General features: G+C 55.0%; 1 protein-coding gene across 6 annotated transcripts in view; it reads right to left on the reverse strand.

Annotated features, from left to right (window-relative positions):
- Nucleotides 1-20,050, reverse strand: part of Mdr49 (Multi drug resistance 49) — a 58,628-nt gene that overhangs the window by 14,432 nt on the left and 24,146 nt on the right. For 3 of the 6 annotated variants that reach the window (XM_019841617.2, XM_025303305.1, XM_025303304.1), the window contains 7 exons: nucleotides 8,549-8,682; nucleotides 5,201-5,270; nucleotides 4,394-4,481; nucleotides 3,103-3,296; nucleotides 2,769-3,014; nucleotides 1,149-1,562; nucleotides 402-825 (listed from right to left, as the gene is read on the reverse strand). In XM_019841617.2, the coding sequence (XP_019697176.1) occupies nucleotides 402-825; nucleotides 1,149-1,562; nucleotides 2,769-3,014; nucleotides 3,103-3,296; nucleotides 4,394-4,481; nucleotides 5,201-5,270; nucleotides 8,549-8,660 (1,548 nt within the window). In that variant the 5' untranslated portion in view covers nucleotides 8,661-8,682. Of the gene's footprint in view, nucleotides 1-401; nucleotides 826-1,148; nucleotides 1,563-2,768; nucleotides 3,015-3,102; nucleotides 3,297-4,393; nucleotides 4,482-5,200; nucleotides 5,271-8,548; nucleotides 8,683-18,770; nucleotides 19,153-20,050 lie in introns of those variants that run through there. The other 3 variants (XM_011141689.3, XM_011141691.3, XM_011141690.2) reach the window with 3 other exon arrangements.

Consider the following 20,050-nt stretch of genomic DNA (forward strand, 5'->3'; position numbering starts at 1 on the left):
CTGGCTCTCTGCCTGGCCAACCTTACCTATCTACCTACCTACATAATACAGACGACGGAAAATATAATAATACGGCCGCGGCTGATGGCCGTAAAACAATTATTTTCTTAATAACGTCAAGTAAATTACCGTAGCGCGCGCGCTCAGCCATTTATTCCCCGCGTCGGCGTAATTTCGCGACGGATAAAAACGTCATCTCGGACATTTACAACGCGCTATTTACAGCGCGCCGGTTATTAACTTCGTCGCCCGCGTGACAGCGCGTATCGCGGTTGCGCGTGTCGTCGCGATTTCGCGACGGCGGTGAGATTTCCCCGATTCTTGGGAATCCACCGCGTGTTCCGCGTCGCCGTTCTCTCTCTCTCTGTCTCTGTCTCTGTCTCTGTCTCTGTCTCTCTCACCTGGCCACCGACGGGGTCGTAAAGGCGCTGGATGAGCTGCAGACAGGTGGACTTGCCGCAACCGGAGCCGCCGACGAGCGCCACCGTCTCGCCGCGGTTGATCCTCAGGTGCAGCCCGCTCAGCACCTGCACGTCCTTCCGCGCCGGATAGCGGAACTCGACGCCCTGGAACTCGATGTCGCCGTGGACGGACTGCAGCTTCTCGCCGTCGGCGCTGAGGCTGTCGATCTCCGGCACGCGGTCGAGCACTTGGAAGACCGCGGCGGCCGAGCCGCGCGCCATCGCGAACGCCTCGAGATGCGGCGAGGTGAGACCCATGTTTTGCGCGCCCGACAACACGCCGAAGAACACGATCACCAGCACCGCCGGCGTGTACTCCTTGTAGTCCTTGGGCCGGTCGTCCAGGATTAATTGCAGGCCGTACCTGTGTGTCACAAGAGGCGGACTCTGCTCTTTTTAACCGTCACGTGATCCTGCGCGCGCGCGCGCGCGCGCGTCATGCTCTTCGCATTTCGAAGCTCATCAATTATATTATATCTTATCGGCCGCGCCGGTTTCTCGCCGGTTACTCTTAGCTCTTTGCTGCCGAGATAATGACGCTCGATCAACGTCCAGAGAGATCTCGTTTTCTTTTTTCCTGCTTTTTTTTTCCAGCACGGCTAAATTTAGCCTGCCGATCGAAGCACGAGTTATACGAGCTCGACGTCGGAGACGTCGGACGAGACAACGCGGGTTCCTTCAACGTACCAAAAGGCCAACGCGTAGCTGAGGTAGATGATGAGCCACATGACGCCACCGCCGACCCCTGACCACATGCCCCTCCTGATCCCGGTCCTCTCCGCGGGCACGAGCTTCTCCGCGTATCTCTCTACCTCCTTCTGCTCGCCGTTGAACGCCACTACGGTGCGGATTGCGCCGAGGACCTCCTCGGCGACGTTGCCGGCCTGGCCGTAAGCGGCCAGCTCCAAGGCCGACAGAGAGCTCTGCACCTTAGCGACGATGGCGGTGGCAATCACGATGATCGGTGCGCAGCTCAGCACCACCAGGGTCAATTTCCAGCCGTAGACGAAGGAGATGATGATCGAGGCGGTGAAGGAGCTCACCAGGTAGATGAAAATACCCAACTTCTCGCCTATGCCGTCCTTCATCTTGTCCAGATCCCTGCCAAACAAACGCCGGCGAAAATCAGCCGATTGAGCGACAAGTCTGTCAGATTACAATCTCGCTGCACCGACAGCGAATTGTTTCGCGCGCGCGCTTATCGCCGCTCATAGTTATCGTCATGATCGTAATCTCGTCTCGCGGCGAGACTTTAGTCACCTGTTTTACGTAACGTGTGTAACAGCTGCAACCGGACGCTCGATGCGCGCTGATTACTGGGATCTCGGGACAGAATTACGATGAAGAGGAGTTTCACTCTTCGGACGACAAGAAACGCGAGTCGCTCGTTACGGGTGTCATCGTCGCGTTGAGAGACTTTAAACGCTCGCTCTGCGAGCGGATGGGTAGGCTTTGCTCTCTTGTATTTCGTTTTTTTTTTTTTTTTTTTTTTTTTCTTTCATCGACAGTCTGCGCATTTCGATTTCGACAAGGCGTGAGGGAGCGGAAGACGGAATCGCGATGGCCAAGCTCGCGAGGCAAAAACGAAGACTCCGAGCGTTCGCGCGCGACGCGGTACTAATAACTTAATACGAGTGCTCCTTCAATTACGACTGTACGACGTAACACGGGCGGGAACAGAGACAGCGCGGGAACAGGCTCTTCGCGAACGCCCACCTGTTGATGAACACACCGGTTCTCGCCTCCTGAACTTTGCTCCGCGCTCTTCCTCATATCCGCCGCGTTTACGTCGCCGCGGCCTCGAAAATCGAAGGCGCTCCCCCGTTTGAGGACGCGCGTTCGCCGAGCTTGCGAATTATTAGCTCACGACCGAAATTATTTCACAAGGGGGAGAGAGATCGTCACGCCGAACTCATGTTGACTCTGCAATTTGTATTTTTATTCTCGACGTCGGCCCCGCGACATTCGCTTCTTCCGGCTTTCTTAGACGAACAAACAGCTCGCGCGCAGCTCTGGTCTACGTTTTTCGCTGACGTCTTCGCGTGAGTCAGCGCGCGATCGCTCTCGATCTCGGCAAATTTCCCGGATCTGAAGAACAGCTCACGAACGAGCGAGGCGATTGCGAGGTGACCATTCAGCGCGTTATCATTCCCGTCCGCGCGAGTACAGCGCATCTCAAGTCATCGCGCGCGCATTTTCGATCAAGTCGCTCGCCTTATCAGCGATGAGTATCGAAATCGGAAGATACTGTATCTGCGATACTGACTGCGATCGCGATCGCGATCGCGATACAGCAAGGAGACTCACTCGGTGATCCTGCTGGCGAAGTTTGTCGACGTGTTCGTGTCGTACCACGTCATGTCCTGCCTGAGCACGGCCCGCAGGAATATCTTGCGCACCCGAGCGATCTGTCTCGTGGCGGCGAGGTTCAGCAGATCGATCGCGAATATCGCGACGACAAACTGAATGAGCGACACCATCGTGCAAGCGATGCCGAACGCCGCCGCGTCCTCATAGAGAGCGTCCATCCTTTCCTCCTTCGATGCGTTCACTCTGAAAATCAACGCCGTCCTCTTGACCTCGCGACGTCAATCGCAGGATACGCGCGCTACGCAGCGATCCGCCCACGCGATATACTTACAAGACTCTTCCACCCCCGAAAGCTCGCAGTATGAGAGTCGGCGTGCTCGTGTGATTCTCCATATTGCGGTCCACCAACAGCGTGCTAAACTCGCCGTACTCGATCGTGGCGATTGGCAAGCAGAGGCCCACTAAGACGGCCATGAAGAGGCCGGTGGCGACCAACATCAGCTCGCTGCATGTCGCGTATCGAAACTGTGTTCGTTTAAATGTGATGTAATTATTACACTTCGATAACGCGCAAGCATTACGCGTTACGCGCAACGCGGCATTCGACACGACCGCGCGCGATTCGTCTCCGGACGGCGCGACTCTCCTTTCTCGCGGGATCTCTCTTGTCTTTATGAATTGTCGAATTGTCGAAATATCGCTCTGGGCTGAGCTGCGAGGAGGAATATGATTTATTATACCGAAGTTAAGGCGTTCGAAAGTTTCACGAGCACCCGTTTCCGCGTGATTCAGCGCGCGTTTTTCAATGATTCAGCAGCGGCGCGAATTCGCAAATTTCCGAGAGACTTAACTTGCAAAATTAATACCCCGACTAACAATGATTAACGAGCGAGCACGCGCGGGCTGCGCGAGTCCCGCGCAAAAACACAATCATGATCGAAACTCGTATTCACTCGAATTCTCGCGCGGCGGCGCCGCCGCCGCGCGAGAGAGGAAGAAAAAAGGGAAACATCTCGCGGCCAAAAGGGGGAGGATTCGCGCGAGTCTCACCGAGAGATATAACGCGGAAAATTATTCGCGACATGTCCCACGCGCTATTACTCGTTAACCGTCGTCTGTCATACGCGCGAGAGCGCGATCGTTAATCACTGTCTCGCAATTGGAGAATGCCGGCGCGAGATCGAGAGGAAAGCAACATCCGTGACGGTCGAACCCTCCCGCCGGAGGGAATGCATGTTCCATTTTGTTCAGGACGCCGTGACAGCGCCGTCGTCGCGGAAGAGGCACTCTCAGGGTGTCTCCGTCCCCTCATACCCCCCCCCCCCGGCTTCGAGGTCGCTTTGCTGGCTTCTTTTTGTGTAGTTAGCTTCTTAAATGGAGACATTAAGGCGTCTCTTTCGCGAATCGCGACTGCCTCTTCGGGCAATCAGATCGGCAGCCCTCGTCGAGTGAATTTCTAAACGCGCGGAAGAACGAGGGGGGGTGGCTCGTATCGCTCTGCGCCGCCCCGGGACACCCCGTGCGCCGCGTCGCTCGAGTGTATCGGCCTCCGCCAAGCGCGCGTCGCGCTTGAAATTCGCCCGGAGGCGCCCCTCGTAAATTATGACCGCGCAAAAACTCACGAGCTGGTAATAAGGCACTGGTGGCGGCAATGGCGGCTTCGAAGCTGGTTTGTCATCCTCCTGCTTCGTCTGCGGCGGCGCAAACTCCCTGCGGACAGAAAGCGCACAGGTCGAGCACTGATGAAAATTCCTCGCCGTTAAAGCCGGAGCTGTTCAAGCGAGCGACTTAGCCCGGCGCTTCTCCGCGCCGCGCGCTCTGCGCGCTCCGCTCGCTCGAATCGCGCGCGCGCGCGCGCGCGCGCGGCGGTTCTTAGCGGCGCGGCCGGGTGGCGGGGTGACATCCCTGCGCGAGGGTGACGTAATAATAAGCGCGCAGCGCGCTCAATTCGCGAGGGAACGCGCGACTCACTCACGAGTCGCCGCCGCTGGTGGTCCCTCGAGTCGAAACAACGAGAACCCGGCGCGCTCCTCGCGAAGGGCTGCTCCGCCACTCGAAGGGTTAAGAATCGCCACACGCTGGAGGCTACTTCACGGCGGCCGGGATCGCGCGTGGCGGCCCACAAAGGAATTGAGCGACAATCGGGCGACAATGCGCTCGCGCCTTGGCGGAAGCGGTAGGACGAAGCGAGCCATCGAGAAGCAGCCTCGCAGAAAAAAAGCATGCGTTTGCCCCGGACGCGAAACCATATACAGCCTGTGTGAAAGTTTCACACGGGGCTCCCCAGCGGCTGCGGCGGTATCGAGGCGTTAATAAGAGCCGGCCGGACGATCCGTTAATTAAGTCAAGTGCGGCTCCACTGTCTCGTGTTTTTTTATCTGTGCCGAGACGCACGCTCGTCGTACAATCTGTAACAAGCTCATTCGTACATCGCTTTGCCATTTCCCTGTAGCATGTATTCGGCTTCATGTTTATCCTTCTCCTTGTCTCGTTGTGTGTCTGAAATGAGACATACCGTACTGAAATGAGGGTACCGTACACACACACACACACACACACAGAGTCTCGGAACAGCCGCCAACAAGCGCTACGGGTGTCGTAAATAATCTATCCGCGATTTTCTCTCTCTCTCTCTCTCTCTCTCTCTCTCTCTCTCTCTCTCTCTCTCTACAAGTGGCGATTCACGCGCGATTTGGCTCATCTCAAGCGTGAACACGTGCGCGACGATGCAGCGACGAGCATCGAAACGCTCATCGCTACTCGATGCGATATTTTCATGCACGCCCCGTGTCGCGTGTCGCGCGTGGTTGGATTATTATGCTTCTTAATCGAAAGGATGAAATAACAAGCGAGGAGAGTGGAGAAAACAAACGATAAGCTGATTTCGGGAGATCCGCGCGCGCGCGCGCACGCGCGAAAAGCGATGGAGCGTGTTCGCCGGTCGGTCGGTCGTGTAATCAACGCGGCACTGTCGATTCCGTCTCTCTCCGACGGGGGGGATTACTCGACAAATGGCGCTGCGGCGGAGCTGCGATTTGCCGGGAATCGTAAATCGAATGTAGGGACCTTCGTAAATCGGCAATTTAAAGATCAACGAGGACGTACGGAGCTTCCGGCAACTCGGCGGGCGCCGGGCAAAAACGGGATCTACGGCAAGTTTCGACGTCGTCGCAGAGCCCGGAGCCCGAAGAGTAGTCTTGGATGAGAGACTTTGGCGAAAGTCGGCCGGCATCTCTCCGCGGGGGCTCCATTAGCGGCGTAATTGCTGTTAGAAACTCCCCCGACAAATCTACGATCGGCGCGGAATATAGGAAGCTTTGCCACCTGAAGTAATGACAGTGCCGTAGTCACGTGTGTGCGTTCTTCCTCGCGGAAAATTCGCCACCGCCGCCGCCGCCGCCGCCGCCGCCGCCGCCGCCGCCGCCGAATGAGCGCGGAATCGTGAGAAATCGCATCGCGGAGAGTAGGTAAACGTCACGCTCTCGCGAGTCGTTTTTCCGAGCGACTCAAGAGCGTGCTCGAGCGCGAAACGCGTTGAGCGTTCGCCGCGAACGTCTCTCGCGTCGTGTCATGCTGAAGTTCCCCTGAATATCTTCGCGCGTATTTATGCAATTGCACTCTCGAGAGTCGAAACGAAATTTTCTTCCCCCGCTGTGATTCTCCGCGAAACACTTTCGTTTCCTTCAATCTTTAGCACGAGGGCGCCCGCGAGGAGTCGCGCGGAACGTGATCGGATTATTGTCGCGTTGTATTCGCGGAAGAGTATATTCCCTCTCGCAAGTACCTTATCGGATTTTACGCGAGCAAACGGATATCTCGACAATGCACTCGAATGTGCGCTGGTACGCTGCGCGCGTGTCGTTTCGTTTCGTTTCGAACGTGTCCGGACCGCAACTCTGATCGCGAAGGTTTCCTGCTACGGCACTGCTCGGCGCTGCCCTCCCCTCTCCCCTCCCCCCCCCGCCGCCTCCCTCCCTCCCTCCCCGCCCCCATACTTCACAGGACGTCGTCCTGTAACCGATCGCCTCCCCGGGAAACTTTCTTAGTCGCGACTCTCGAGAAGGCAGCCACGAACGAATGCCAGTCCTCTCGCGGAATTTCAAGTGAGACATTTAGTACCCCTTAATACATTTATCCTGACAAGCCGTAAGTTAATTGAATAATTCGTGGACTACTTTTATCGCGACGACTTCAAGTGAGATCCAATCCCCCGCGGGGGGAGGGGGAGGGGGAAGGGTCGCGCTCGTTGGGTACATTGGGTGGTCCGTTCGTTCGCAAAGTGGATGGTAAAACTATGTTAGTATCAATGAAAACTTTTCCCTCCGCGATATCGCGATAGCCTATGAGTGTACGGTTGAGCCCATTCGTACTTCGATCGCGAAGTTTGCGTATAATAGCCGGCGGTAACTTTCGGCGGAGAAATCATACTATATCACGATTCTATTATCACCGGCAGCACCGGCTGTGCGGTAGAAAGAGCATAATAATCCAGGACGTTCAGCACGCGTTTTTACATGTCGGAGTAATACGGAATTCCTCTTTTTCTCCTACAAAGCGGCTAGACAAAGCGGCTGGACGAGGAAGCGGGTAGACAAAACGGCGACATCTTGTCGACGCGATAAACGCGCCCCTCTTATCTTGCAGCAGCGATCGCTCATTTTCTGTGAGCTTGAGATCCGCAACGAGGAATCATAAACATTTTGTTGCGACGAATTGTGTACGAATCAAACGCGTTCTTTTTCACCAGGTTGAGCACACGCGATCGTATCGTGATCACTACTTCATACTTATGCATCGGCACTAATCACGATCGCGCCGAATTCAAGTCTAATAAGCGGCACGCACACACGTGTGCGCTCGCGCAGTCGTTACAGTCGATAAGACACAACAGCACCGAAGACTAGTCACGTTTTCAGTTCTCTGACTCTAGTCACTCCAAGCGGTTTGTATTGTGCGTTACGTAAGCCGAGTGGCGTTTCATTGGGTCGTGAATATATCCATGAGTAAACTCGGCTACCGCGATTCATCGCTCGGATTAGTTAACCCTTTACATCCTGAATTAATTCACCTGAGATTCTTACTAGATTTTTATGTAATTAAACAGTTTTCGGGATTCTAAAGCACTGGCATTCATAAGTACTGGCAGGAATGTAGAATAAGGCAAAAAAAGTTCAGAACCATATGAGAAAAGAGGTTGAGAAACCATATGAGCGTTTAAATAGAGCGGTACTTTTAAGTGCCATCTCGGAATGTGAAGGGTTAAGCAACGCAACTCTTCTCTTTCTTTCGTTGACATTAAAGACAAGACACACAGTTGCGCACGTATAGCTCGATGAGGGGGGGGGGGAAGCGAATCGTCGGGAGCTCATTCGACCCAAACTGCCAAAAACAATTCGCTTGGAATAAGCTCTGCTGATATTGAAACGAATGAAAAGTATATGGGATTTTTAAGAGTCTGGATCTTGCGCGGTAAAATCGAAAACGAAACACACTCGTGGAGCCAAGGATGTCGCTTTATTCTTATCTGTTATCGTGAGAAGCAGCTCGGCGATTCTTCGCGAGAGATCGAACACCAGGCGCGTGTTTCGTTTGTCGATTTGATTTACCCTGTGAGATCCGTGTGCAGGCTCTCTCAAAGGCCCCTCTGACACCCTTCGTTTCAATCCGAAGTACGCAACCGCATCCTTAACGCGAAAACGCCACGATCGAACTCGCTGCGAAGCTAATCGTCGAGCGAGCAAACACAAACGACGCTCGGGCGATTTGTTAATACTTACACCTCGACAGGATCTTTGCCTGGGGGTGGCAGTTTGATTTGAATGTCACCATTGGAGTATCCTGAGACGTCTCGCGGGGACTCGTGGACCACGGGTAAACTTGCTGTGTCATTGCGCATTCTCAGCTAATAACTCTGCAATCATACGAGAAGACGGCGAACAGTCGTATAGTACTCTGCGATGGAAACTCTAATGATGTGGCTGCGAATGCAATTAGCGATAGTACAGCAATTACAACCCGTGTTCTTCAAGGGAAGTGCGTGGCGAGGGAACCTCGCGGGGCAAGATGACGTCACACCGGCCGTGACGTCACACGACGACGTCACGCACACGTTTTAGTATAAGCAAAGGTCACCGTGTACACTTTCCGTGCAATATAAGATTGGGACGATGTAAGGCTTCGACCAATTGCGTTGCTCAATTCGGCCGTCCGTAACTGTTATTTGAAACAAGCAACGCGATTGGTCGCGGAACCTCACTGTACGAACAGTACGCAGTCTGATGGACGATCACACCGTTCTTACTGCCAGTTCTTTATTATCAGCTGATATTTTGCTTGATTTCCGCAACAGTTGCGTGAAAAGTTACAGTCTGGATTCCGCGTGTTATCGCACATTATCGGGCTTCACCGGCGGGACGCCATGTTAAGATATACAGAAGTTAATTTTGAACTGCTCACAGATATCGATGTAGTTATCGATGATGTTTATCGACCGCGGTATTCGCGGCGGCCTGGGTCAACGTCAACAGGAAGATGTTAAGAGCAACGTGTTATGGCACGAACTATAACGTTCGATGATTATACGCAATGCTTGAGGGAAGAAAGTGAGACGAGTCGCGGCGGCAACCGTGCGCAAGATCAAAGTTACACAAAGCGGTTATATGGTGGTTATATTCGACTCGCCCACCCGCGCTCCCCTCGGAGGACCCGGGTAAGAATTGGTGTGTCACCCAACTACTGACGCAAAACTCGATTCTTGCGACCGACGTCTCATTAATCTAACGAACAAACGTTCAACCTTCTTCTTCTCGCATCCCGCATCGCCGCTTCGTTCGTCGGACTCCTCGTCTCGCGTGCCTCGCGCGATTTCACGTTGACCGAGTCCTCGACTCGGCACGAGTCGACGCCGAGGAACGAACTTCTCGTCGGCGGGAACCCAGCCGGAGCGCGGAGAAAACGAGCAACTCGCGCCCGGCCGAAATCGCCCGCGAAATCCATACCCGCAATTAGTCATGTTACAGCGCAAATAACGCCCCTATTTACTCTCGCCATTATCCACTACATCATATGTTTGCGCGCCGAAACAGCCAATCTAAACAATGATTAGACTCCACGGCGCGGCGGTTGCGTTAATTAATCGACCGCAGCTCGCATTAGTATCGGCGCAACTCTCGACGAAAATTCGCTCCGCGTCCCGCTCTATTAGCGAATATCTTGTTCCCCACGTCGGTCGTCCGGTCGTCGAGCGTAGAGCGAGACGTCGCTCCGCTTCCTTCCGTCGATACGCCGAATAAAGCGAAACTTTATCCTCCCGACGGATCGACGACTTTTCCGATATGCAAATGCGATATCGGGTTCTCGTGTCGTTAAGAGGAAACGACGACGACGACGACGACGACGACGATGAGGAGGATGACGGTGGCGTGCGGCCGACATCGCGAAAACGGATCGACCGACCAAGGACGCTCGTGCCTCAGGCTGAAGGCTTTTAAAATCGCGGTATGAAAAGGGACGGACGAAGAAGACTTCGTTAGTCTACCGGACAAAAAGAAGAAAGAAACCGACGACGTCGTAGGATCGAGTGAGCGCGTTCGGGCCGGCGCGTGACGATTACGCGAGCACGCGACGAAGCGGCATCTATGATCGCGCGCTTGCGATCAATCAGGTTACTTCCTCGCGGCAGTCGGACAGTGTTTTTCCTGCGCCGCTGAATATTTCGTCCTGCGCGACGGGACCACCGCGTCTCTCCTCTCGTGGCCGCGGGCGCTCGAGGAAATACGGAATTCGCGCCCTCGCCTCTCACAGAACGGCACAAATCCAAATAGTCTGTTTAGCCCGGAAAAAGAAAAATCGCTGCGGTGTCTTCCTGGATGTTTTCCTCTCTCTCTCTCCTTTCTCTTTCTCTTTGCGACGTCTCCCGAGAGTGTCTAGGCGCCGAATGTTCGCAGCGAGAGAACTTGGTATCTTCGCAAAGTCCCGATACCACGCGAGTTGAAGCGCAACTCGAAGGACCGGCGCGTAACCAGGCGGAACGACGTGACATTCATTAACACGACTTATCTCTGTCTCCAATTAGTGACATCTCCCCGCCTCGGGCGCCGAGTATAAATCGCTCGGCGAGTCGCGTCGCGTAGCGTCGCGGCCGGATGAAGCTGCTCGGAGCTGCTGCGCTCGAAGAGGAGACTTCGTCTCTCTCCCGCGGAAGACGCGGTATGCCCGCTCCTCCCCGCCTCGGCGCGGTGCCTCGTTAGTGCCGTATCATCGTATCGTTATCGATTCCGTCGGGTAGAATGAAGCACGGATAAACGAGCCGAGACACCGCTCGAGAATTAATCGTCGAATCGCGCGCGGTAAGAGGGAAGCTTCGTTCCTGTCGCTTTAACTAACGAAGCCCCTGTGTTTCCTGTTCGATATTGAAACGTCGCGGATATTAAGTACTCGCGAAAGAGAGCAAGAGGGAGGGCGAGGAGGCGGAGACAGGAGACGGCGCGTACACCGCGCCAGCTTCAGATTATCCTATTTCACGGTAGGATTTTCCGATTTCATTTGTCTCCCCGGCCTTCAATAAACCGTCTACGCGCGCGCGCGCGCGCGCGATCCGCTCGCTCTCGAACGAACGAACGGAGCTTTTTTCCTACCGCTCGAACTGTGTGTGACTCGGGAGAGTTTATAAAATTTTCCCCTCGTCCCAATTGATCCAAGCCGCGCGCCGACTTATCGGCTTCGATGCGATAAATTGTCTCCCTCGTGCAATCCACCCTCCCGGCTTCGCCGCTGTCTCATGTCGCCCCGCTGTCGCTTTGCGAGACCGGCGCAACCCGTTGAGCAATCTTCAAACACGAATTTGCAATCGCCGATCATCCCTGTGCGCCCGCGCGATATCTCTCTCTCTCTCTCTCTCTTTCTCTGTGTGTGTGTGTGTGTGTGTGTGCCTCCCGCGAGAAATGTAAATAAACACACGGGTTTCGGATTACGTGGGACAACAGGCCGAGGCTTTGCCGACTGAAGCGACTGGCGCGATTTCGGTTCTTTCGGCTTTTTCGGCTCGTCTCGCAGGCTCGTAAATCATCGATGCGACCAAGCCGGAAGTCGGCAGGAAGTAGCCGTCACCGACGCCAGCCGAGACGCATTTGCCACGTTTCATCGGCTCGCGATACAGGTCGCGCGCACAATGCGGCCCATTAATGACGGAAAGGGTATTGTCAGCGAGAGAAGAATGGCTGTCTCGGGGATTCGCAGATGCCCCGAGTAAGGAAGTTTGCGCGAACCGCCCAAGACTTTCATAACGCCGCTTGACTTTCCCGATATACATGTAACGTCGTTATCGCGGAATTTCTAAGTGATGGGGGAGGGAGAACTCCAAAGAGAGTGAGAGAGAGAGAGAGAGAGAGAGAAAGTAATTCGACAAACAGACTGCCTTTACCGCCGCCAGCGTGCCAAAGGATGCAACGCGCCGTCGCGTCGCTGAAAAATCGCGGCTAATTGAAAAAATTGCGAAAGTTGCGAAAACTTTGGCCGGTAGTCGTCGTCGTCGTCGTCGTCGTCGTCGCCGCCGCTGCCGCCTGCTCGGGGGTGCGGCCGTCTTCCGCACTCCGTGGAACTCCATTAAGCCCAGAAACTAATTTCCCAACCGACCCTCGCGACAGCGGCGAGGTGTCTCGCGATCCACCGCGGTCTCCGCGCGGCCGGACGGAGACACGAGCCCGTGAAATCGGGGATTTATTGCTCCTACGGATTCACTTTTGTCGTCGTTACGTCGTCGCCGCCGTCGTCGACGTAACAGTGAAGGACACGCCGGTCGCTCGGAGCTCACGGGTAAACGAAGAGGACCACCGATAACTCGTTTCTCCGTTCGCGAGATCAAAGGTCTGTCGCGCGTCTCTGTGGAATATTTTTATTCGCGGGTATCTTCGATCCGTCGCGAATTCGCTCCGCTCGGCTGATCATATCGGCGCATCATTCCCGCAGACTCTCCCTCCGCCCTCCGTCGTTCGTTAGCGATATTTTGTTCTTCTTCCCTCTTCGCCGGCATTCTCTCGCGCGCAACAAAGAGCGAGCTCGGCTATCGGATCGCGCGATATGTTCATCTCGGATTCTTCTTCTTCTTCTTCTTCTTCTTCTTCTTCCTCCTCCTCCTCCTCCTTTTTTACTCGCCGCGGCTGGAGCAGCAAAACCGCGGCGCACTCCGGCCCGGCCGGTCGTACCGATGTAATTAACACGACGTTCCGTCAGTACCTCCCGCTGCTTTGCGGCTCTTGCGGGGTTCGTTAAGCTCGGCAAATTAATTTCCATCGTATCGTACTTTCAAACCCGACCGCAATTCTTGTGCCCCGCCCGCCCAAGCATGAACGTATTCGCGCGCTCCCCCCTCCCTCCCCCTCCTCCTATAACGCAGCGATTCACGGCCGCGTTTCCGCATCCGTTTCGTCGGTCAGCGCCCTTCTCCCCTCTCCCCCCTCCCTCCCCCCAAGCCGCTCCAATGGAAAATGATGCCGGCAGGCGGAAAGAAAAGCCGCTGGCTACACCGTTCTCCGCGTTTTTCCCGGCCGCGAGAAAATTAAATCAAAGTCCAAGAATGTAGCCCGCGAATTGCGCGAACAAAATACAACTCCGAAAGCTAATCCGGAACCACTCCCGATTTCAGTGTCGCACGCAGCTAAAAATCCGAACTCTTCTCCCGGTAAAAGGAAAATCCGCTGGGACGCAGAACTGTCGAAAAATATCAATCTTTTACTCGTCGATTATAATCGCCAACGGGAAGATCAGATCCGAGGCAGGACCAAAGCGATAACCCGCCTTGGTGGCGAGTCTCAGCGGCGAGATGTTATCGAACGTTAATCCGGCGCCCGTGTAATAACAATATCAGATAGTAATGATTGATTAAGCGAGATAAGATTAGGTTCTCACGATCCGCCTGCGCGCTGCTGTCGTAATGCGATGAAACTTGCACGCTCGAATCGTATCGGCCGGCCGTTATCAGCCGAGCGAAGCGCTCCGCGTGCTTCGATGACGACGAATCGAAATAGCTGGGAATAATCTGGCGACGCGACGCCGATAAGTGAGCCTCGGCGTCTCCGGGCGTCCTTGCGCCGGTGAAGACGCACGGATATTCTGGCCTAACGCGAGGCGTCACCGCGGACGCAATGATGTTGCGATATTGCGAAAGCCAGAGGGAAAATCGATGGCGACGCGACGCGACACGTGTCGGAGATCGATCTAAGATTTGACAGGCTCCGGTCAAGACACGGACTTGAGCGCGCGAGGGGCGATAACGCCGGACGAAGTTCGTTAACTAATGCCGAGACGTGTCTGCGAAACGTGGAGGCGAAAAGTTGGAGGCTTTTTTCCGGGTGCGACAGTACGCGGCGAATCGATCCGCGCAACGACGCAAAGACTCTCCTCCCTCGGCTGCCACGGCTTGACGAAATTGAACGGGTCGCCGATACACAGGAAGCAGTCGATTAATTTTCCCAACTCGATTCGCTAACGACGCGAACGGGCGTCGTTCGTGAAAATTGAATTTTCACGAGCATCGAAACAAGCAGCGGCCACTTAATTTTATCCGTTCGTTTCTCCCCGCTGAAGGCGATCCTAAGGGTGATTACTTGAAACACTATTCGACGGAGTTTTCTTACTTACTCGAAGGAGTTTTCAGGTTATCGCGCCCTTCCATACCTCCCTCTCTCTCTCTCTCTCGGTCTCTCTCGAGCTTTTGACGAGCTACGCCGGGGCGGAACGTATCGCGAACTTCAGCGTTTCCGTATAACGAGATGAAACGGAGCCCGGAAATTTGGTTTGTGCGAGCAACGTTCTTTCAACGGCTAATCGATTCGTGGCCACCGTGGGACCATTTCGCAGGATCATCCTTGCTAAGGCGAGGCTTTATCCGCCGGGAGTATCTCGATGTAAAGGTATCGCGGAGTATCTCGGTGTAACCAGCGAAAGGAACAACAGCCTTTCACCCCAGGAGACGCCGCAGCGCGGCGGAAATGTACGACGGAGGGAAAAGTAGCGGAACGAGTACTCGGTGGTTCTAACACGCCCGGGGTCAGTCGTGGGATGCGAGCTGCCGCGGCGATCAATTCCGCGGGAATCGATGAAAATGGAGGGATATATTCGGGAGCAAGTAACGTCTCGAGGCGATCGTTCGAGCGCCGCCGGGCTGCTCTCCTGCGCTGCAGGACGACGCGGTGCAGCTTCGCGCGAGCGCCTCGCGGACGTTCATCACGGAACAAACGGGGAGTAACTTCCGAGCTTACACATCGGAAGCTCCGCTCCGCAAACTCCGCGGCATTTATTCAGCCCGTTCTAGCGAGCGAGAAAAATTAAACGCACGGCGATCCCGGATTTCTCGAACGCGCGCGAGAGAGAGAGAGAGAGAGAGAGAGAGAGAGAGTTGACGAAAGCGAAAGGAGAGCGGGGGAGGCGGTTGTTCTCTCGCGTCCGGTTGTTTTCCAAGGGAAGATTATCTCGCCTCGCACCGAAACACTCTGACGACACAATCGCGACATTGAAGCTCAAGTGCTCGCTTAACGAAGAGGATCAGAGCGCGCAGTGTCTCTCGCCGCGCCGGTGTGACAAAGCTCAAAACGCTCGACCCAACACGCGCAAGCAAGTACCCTTGACTTGTCGACCGTCCAATCCCGTTACGAGAGTTTGCAGTTTAATGCTGTTACAGGAGTCAACGCGTGGAACAGACGCGTCCGCAGGAATCTTCGTCGTGTCGCGCGTATCAGTATCTGCGCTTGTTATCTTTATGGCGCGTTTAACATCGAATCTCCTCTAATATCGCTAATAACGCATTTAGAAGGAGGGATTAGAAAGCGCGTCGTAAATAACGCCACGTGTCAGCCATCTGAGCGTCGAACGAAAATAAAAGAAATACTCGACACGAGGCAAGTAGCTTCCACGCGCAAACGTGTGAGATTTGCTTGTTTCCCGCAGGAATTTATGGAGGCTTTGAGAGAGAGAGAGAGAGAGAGAGAGAGAGAGAGAGAGAGAGAGAGAGATGATAAGATAAGCTTATGCCCGCTTATCAGCGGTAATCAGGAAGGGGACGTATGCGCATGCCGCACGCAATTGCCTGCAGCTTTGTGTTTTTCACGAGTTTAATCACCTCGCGCGCGATATCCAGGAAATTTTAATTAGCGCGAGCGCTGCATTAAACGCGCTCGCGAAAGAGACGGAAGAGAGAGAGAGAGACGCGATTAACGAGCCCACAGTCATGATTCACGCGTTGATATCGGTTTTAGTGTTTGTATAACGGCGGAGAGGCAGTGAACCGATCCGCGCGCGCCCGGCCGCTTATCGAAATCGCAGACTCGTCTGCGCGATAAATACGCGCACGTTCCTCTTCCTGTTAGGACTATTTATAAATTAATTTATCGAGCAATATTTCACCAAAGACTCTTCCTACCCCTCCTTTTCCTCCGCTTTCTCTCTCACTCGCTCACTTTCTCGAGAAGCCGCTATAAATATCTCGGGACCAAATCCCGCGTCATTTTCGCCGGAAAGCAGCGTGAAAAGGTGAGAACTAGCGCGATATATCGGCGCTGCATTTTATCGCGATTGACGATCGACGAGCGGAACGCTTCGCGGCGCGATAACGCCACTCAGAAGAGGCAGCTATTAATTTTTCGGAAATTTCCTCGCGCGAGTTCCTCCCGGGTAATCTTGCGTAATCTTCGTGGTTCACAAATATAATTCCGCTTAATTATTGCGTCTCTGTGTCTGCTGAAAGGCGGAGCCGGTTTGGCCGTTGCGATACAATCGCGGTTATAAAGATATTACGCGTATCGGAGGGAGAGGGCGAAAAAGAGAAAGGAAATCGTTGTTATTCGACTTGTCCGCAGCTGCAAGATCGATTAAGCGCGAGTTAATCCGCCTTCGCGAGTGTCGTCGGACGGTAAAATTCGCACGATCATCTTGCGAAATTGCGCATTCCCGATAACGTGGGCGCGTACGGGGCGGATGCTACAGCCAGCAGCCGCTTCAGCCAGCAGAAGCGATTCGACGTTTTGCTGCTTTTTATTTGCGCTCGCAAATATTTGGCATACCGTCGTCAATCCGCCGCCGCCGCCGCCGCCGCCGCGCAGTTTGATGGGCAGCGATCGCGGCTCGCCTCCCCGTTTTCGCGGTGCGATGTGTCTAATCGACAAGAATTGAAATTCCGATCGCTGCACACGCACGCACGCATACGCAGAGACGGATGACGCGCGTTTCCGACGCGCGTGCCAAAATCCCGATCTCGATCTTCGTGGATCCAACGCGCGCCGAGCCTCGCCGTCGAACTTCGCGCGGGGAGCGCGTTTAATAAGCGTCACGCGCCACTTTCGGTAGCGGTAGGCAGCTGCTTACTTTTTCTGTCCCTCTGAAAGTTCCTCTCAAAAGCGAGACAGATGGCGCGGGGGGGGGGATGGGTGGACGGTGCCGTCTCTCGTGAATACAAACGAACATCTCGGCGAAAAACTTGGCAACGATACTCAGAAGATCGTTCGGCTTCTTTCTCTCCCTCTCTTTCTCTCGGGGGAGCGACGCGATAATAACAGATCGATCCGGCTCGTCCGGTAACAGGCAGACCTTATTGCGCGAGAGCTGCAGCAGGGGAACGGGGGGGGGAGGGAGGGCGAGAAAAATGCTCTCTCCTCGGGCGTTCGAATAATTGCGAAAATTCATTATTCCCGGAAATGTATCCGGGAGCCAGAGGGGCCGGCGGGGGTGGGCTAATCGTAAACAATCTTAATAATCCGGCGCGCACGGCGCCGGGTGAATAACGGTGAATTTGCGCAGACAATTTCCGAAGTCACCCGATATCGACGGCCCTCGATCAATGATAATGTGACCCTCAACTTTACGAAGTGCCGCGGGCAATCAGACGCGAACACAATTTATGCGCCGCGCGCACACGCGGCCAACGCGGCATCGATGTTCCGCGTGAGCGACGAGGGGGGCAGGAGATATCAAAGGTAACTGATTTAACGTGACTGCAGATTGCAGCCCGTAGACCAGGTCGCGGTCTTTGATGTTACTCTGGATTTCCTATTGCGCTCGTTGCCGTTGCGCGAGCGGTCTCGCTTGTTTGCACGCACGATATGCTGCGCCGATCGCACAGAAAACCGCGAAGGGGAAGATGCCGGAGGGGAGGAGAGAAGCACATGGGGTATTTTTCGAGCGTGAGATGGAAACGAGAGAGAGAGAGAGAGAGAGAGAGAGAGTTCCGTCGCGATAAAAGTTTAACAGTTACTCGTCGTCGAGTGCAGATAAGATAACTTGCCCGCACGCACAATGCCTCCATCGATACGATAAAGGGAGAGCGCGGCGAGCGTGAAGGAATGTTACGCAACGCTCCATTTGGTGGCGCATCAGCGTGGCCGTGACGGATTAATGAAGCAGTTTGCGAGAGTTCGCGCGTCCGAAATGAACGCGCGACGGCGACGATTCGGCGGAATCGACGCGCGCGTCATCGGAAAATAGAAACGACGTCCCGTCGGACGCGCACGGCCGCGCGCGCGGCTGTCCTGCTGCCTCTGTGCGAGCTGCACGAGCTGATGGTTGATTATTCCAGCGGCGTGAGACGTCGAATCAGTCGTGCAGGAGCAAACACGCTCATATACGATACAGCTGCGATACAGCTGCGGAGACGGCGATGATAACGGGAGATTCCGGAGGTTCGATCACGCGCGCGGCAAACGTAAGCGATCTCCTCTCCAAGATCCGTCTCCCTGCTTATCGAGCAAGGGCCGACTCGGTTCGCCGTCTCGAGAAGATGCCCCACGTCCCACCTTCATAATCGTCCCAACACTCGGGATGATGTCCGGATCTTCTCGTCTCCCTGCCCCTCCCTCTTTTGTTATCCTTCCCCCAGCGAGATCTCGAAAATATTTCTCGACTGATTGCCGTCCGCCCCGATCTAATCAACGCGAGTGTCCTGCGCCACGCGCGAATCCCGTCGTCAGCTCTGCGAGCCGACGACGACGACGAGGAGGAGGATGACCAACTCACCTTCTCTTCGTCGCTGCTTCCAATCGATATCCCAAGCGGGGAATAAATTCGACGACGGGGAAGGCCCTATGCCGGACCCCGTCATAAGTGTCCCTTCGCTACGGCCGGACTACGCCGCGCTTGTCACTGTTAGTCCCGCGAAGCTGACTAACGTGACCGCGTCTGCTCCCCCGCGTCGAGTCTCTTCCGCGCACGGGGCACACCGTCGAGATTGGAAGCGTATCGATCGATCGATCGATCTCGCGGACCTCGCACACGTGCACCACTGTCTCCCTACGGGATGTCGTCGTTCGTTCCGAGAAGGCGAGCGAGGAAACGTCGCGTCGCGTCGCGTCACGTCGCGTTGCGTTGCGTTGCGTCGCGTCGCGTCGCGTTCGATAATAGTCACGAATTAACTAAGGATACCCGTCCGGGCACGCGGTCTTTTATAGGCGCGCGGAGCGCGCGATAGATAAGACGCAGTCGGAGATTGATACAGCTGTGGTGGGCGGTAGGCGAAGAGAGTTTCCCGCCGGAGTGACCGTAGATCGACCTCGCGCCGTGACGATTGGAAGCGCGCGTCACGTGCGATGAGGGATTCATGCGAGATTCTAATTTGCGGCTTTGCGGCCGCGTACGAGTAATCGACCGAGGGGCCAACGCGCGCGCGGAGGCGCGGCCGCGCTCGAGGAGGAGAAACACCCGTGTACTCTTCATTAATGAAACGCGACGCTCTCTCTCTCTCTCTCTCTCTCTCTCTCTCTCTCTCTCTCTCTCTCTCTCTCTCTCTCTCTCTCTCTCTCTCTCTCTCTCTCTCTCTCTCTCTCTCTCTCTCGCTCTCTCTGTCTCTGTCTCTCTCTCTCTCTCTCTCTCTCTCTCTCTCTCTCTCTCTCTCTCTCTCTCTCTCTCTCTCTCTCTGTCTGTCTCTCCCGGCTGGCCCGGCGGAGACACACGCGATGAAATTTTCATCCGCTCGTGCCGTGCCCTTTCTACGAAGTGCGAGCTGTTGTCGAACGACAGTTCATCAAGTCTGCGCGCGCTGCGGTTTGCGAATTCGAGTCTCGCGAGAGCGAAATTTCGCGGAGCGGAGAAAGCGAAACACGCAAAAGTGGATTGGTTGAGAGTGTCGGGACACGCGGTATTCTGATTTTGACACATTTGCCACGTGACCTTTGTGTCATTTGCCACGCAGTCCTGTGGCAATGATGAGACTTTTGTAAAGTCGCACGCGCGTTGTTTTCCTTATCTCTGCTACCGCGAAATCATTTATTGCGACACCTGAGCTAACCGACGCTGGATTC

The sequence above is a fragment of the Harpegnathos saltator genome, unplaced genomic scaffold, assembly GCF_003227715.2.
Source record: "Harpegnathos saltator strain DR-91 unplaced genomic scaffold, Hsal_v8.6 scaffold539, whole genome shotgun sequence".
Taxonomy (NCBI): Eukaryota; Metazoa; Arthropoda; class Insecta; order Hymenoptera; family Formicidae; genus Harpegnathos; species Harpegnathos saltator.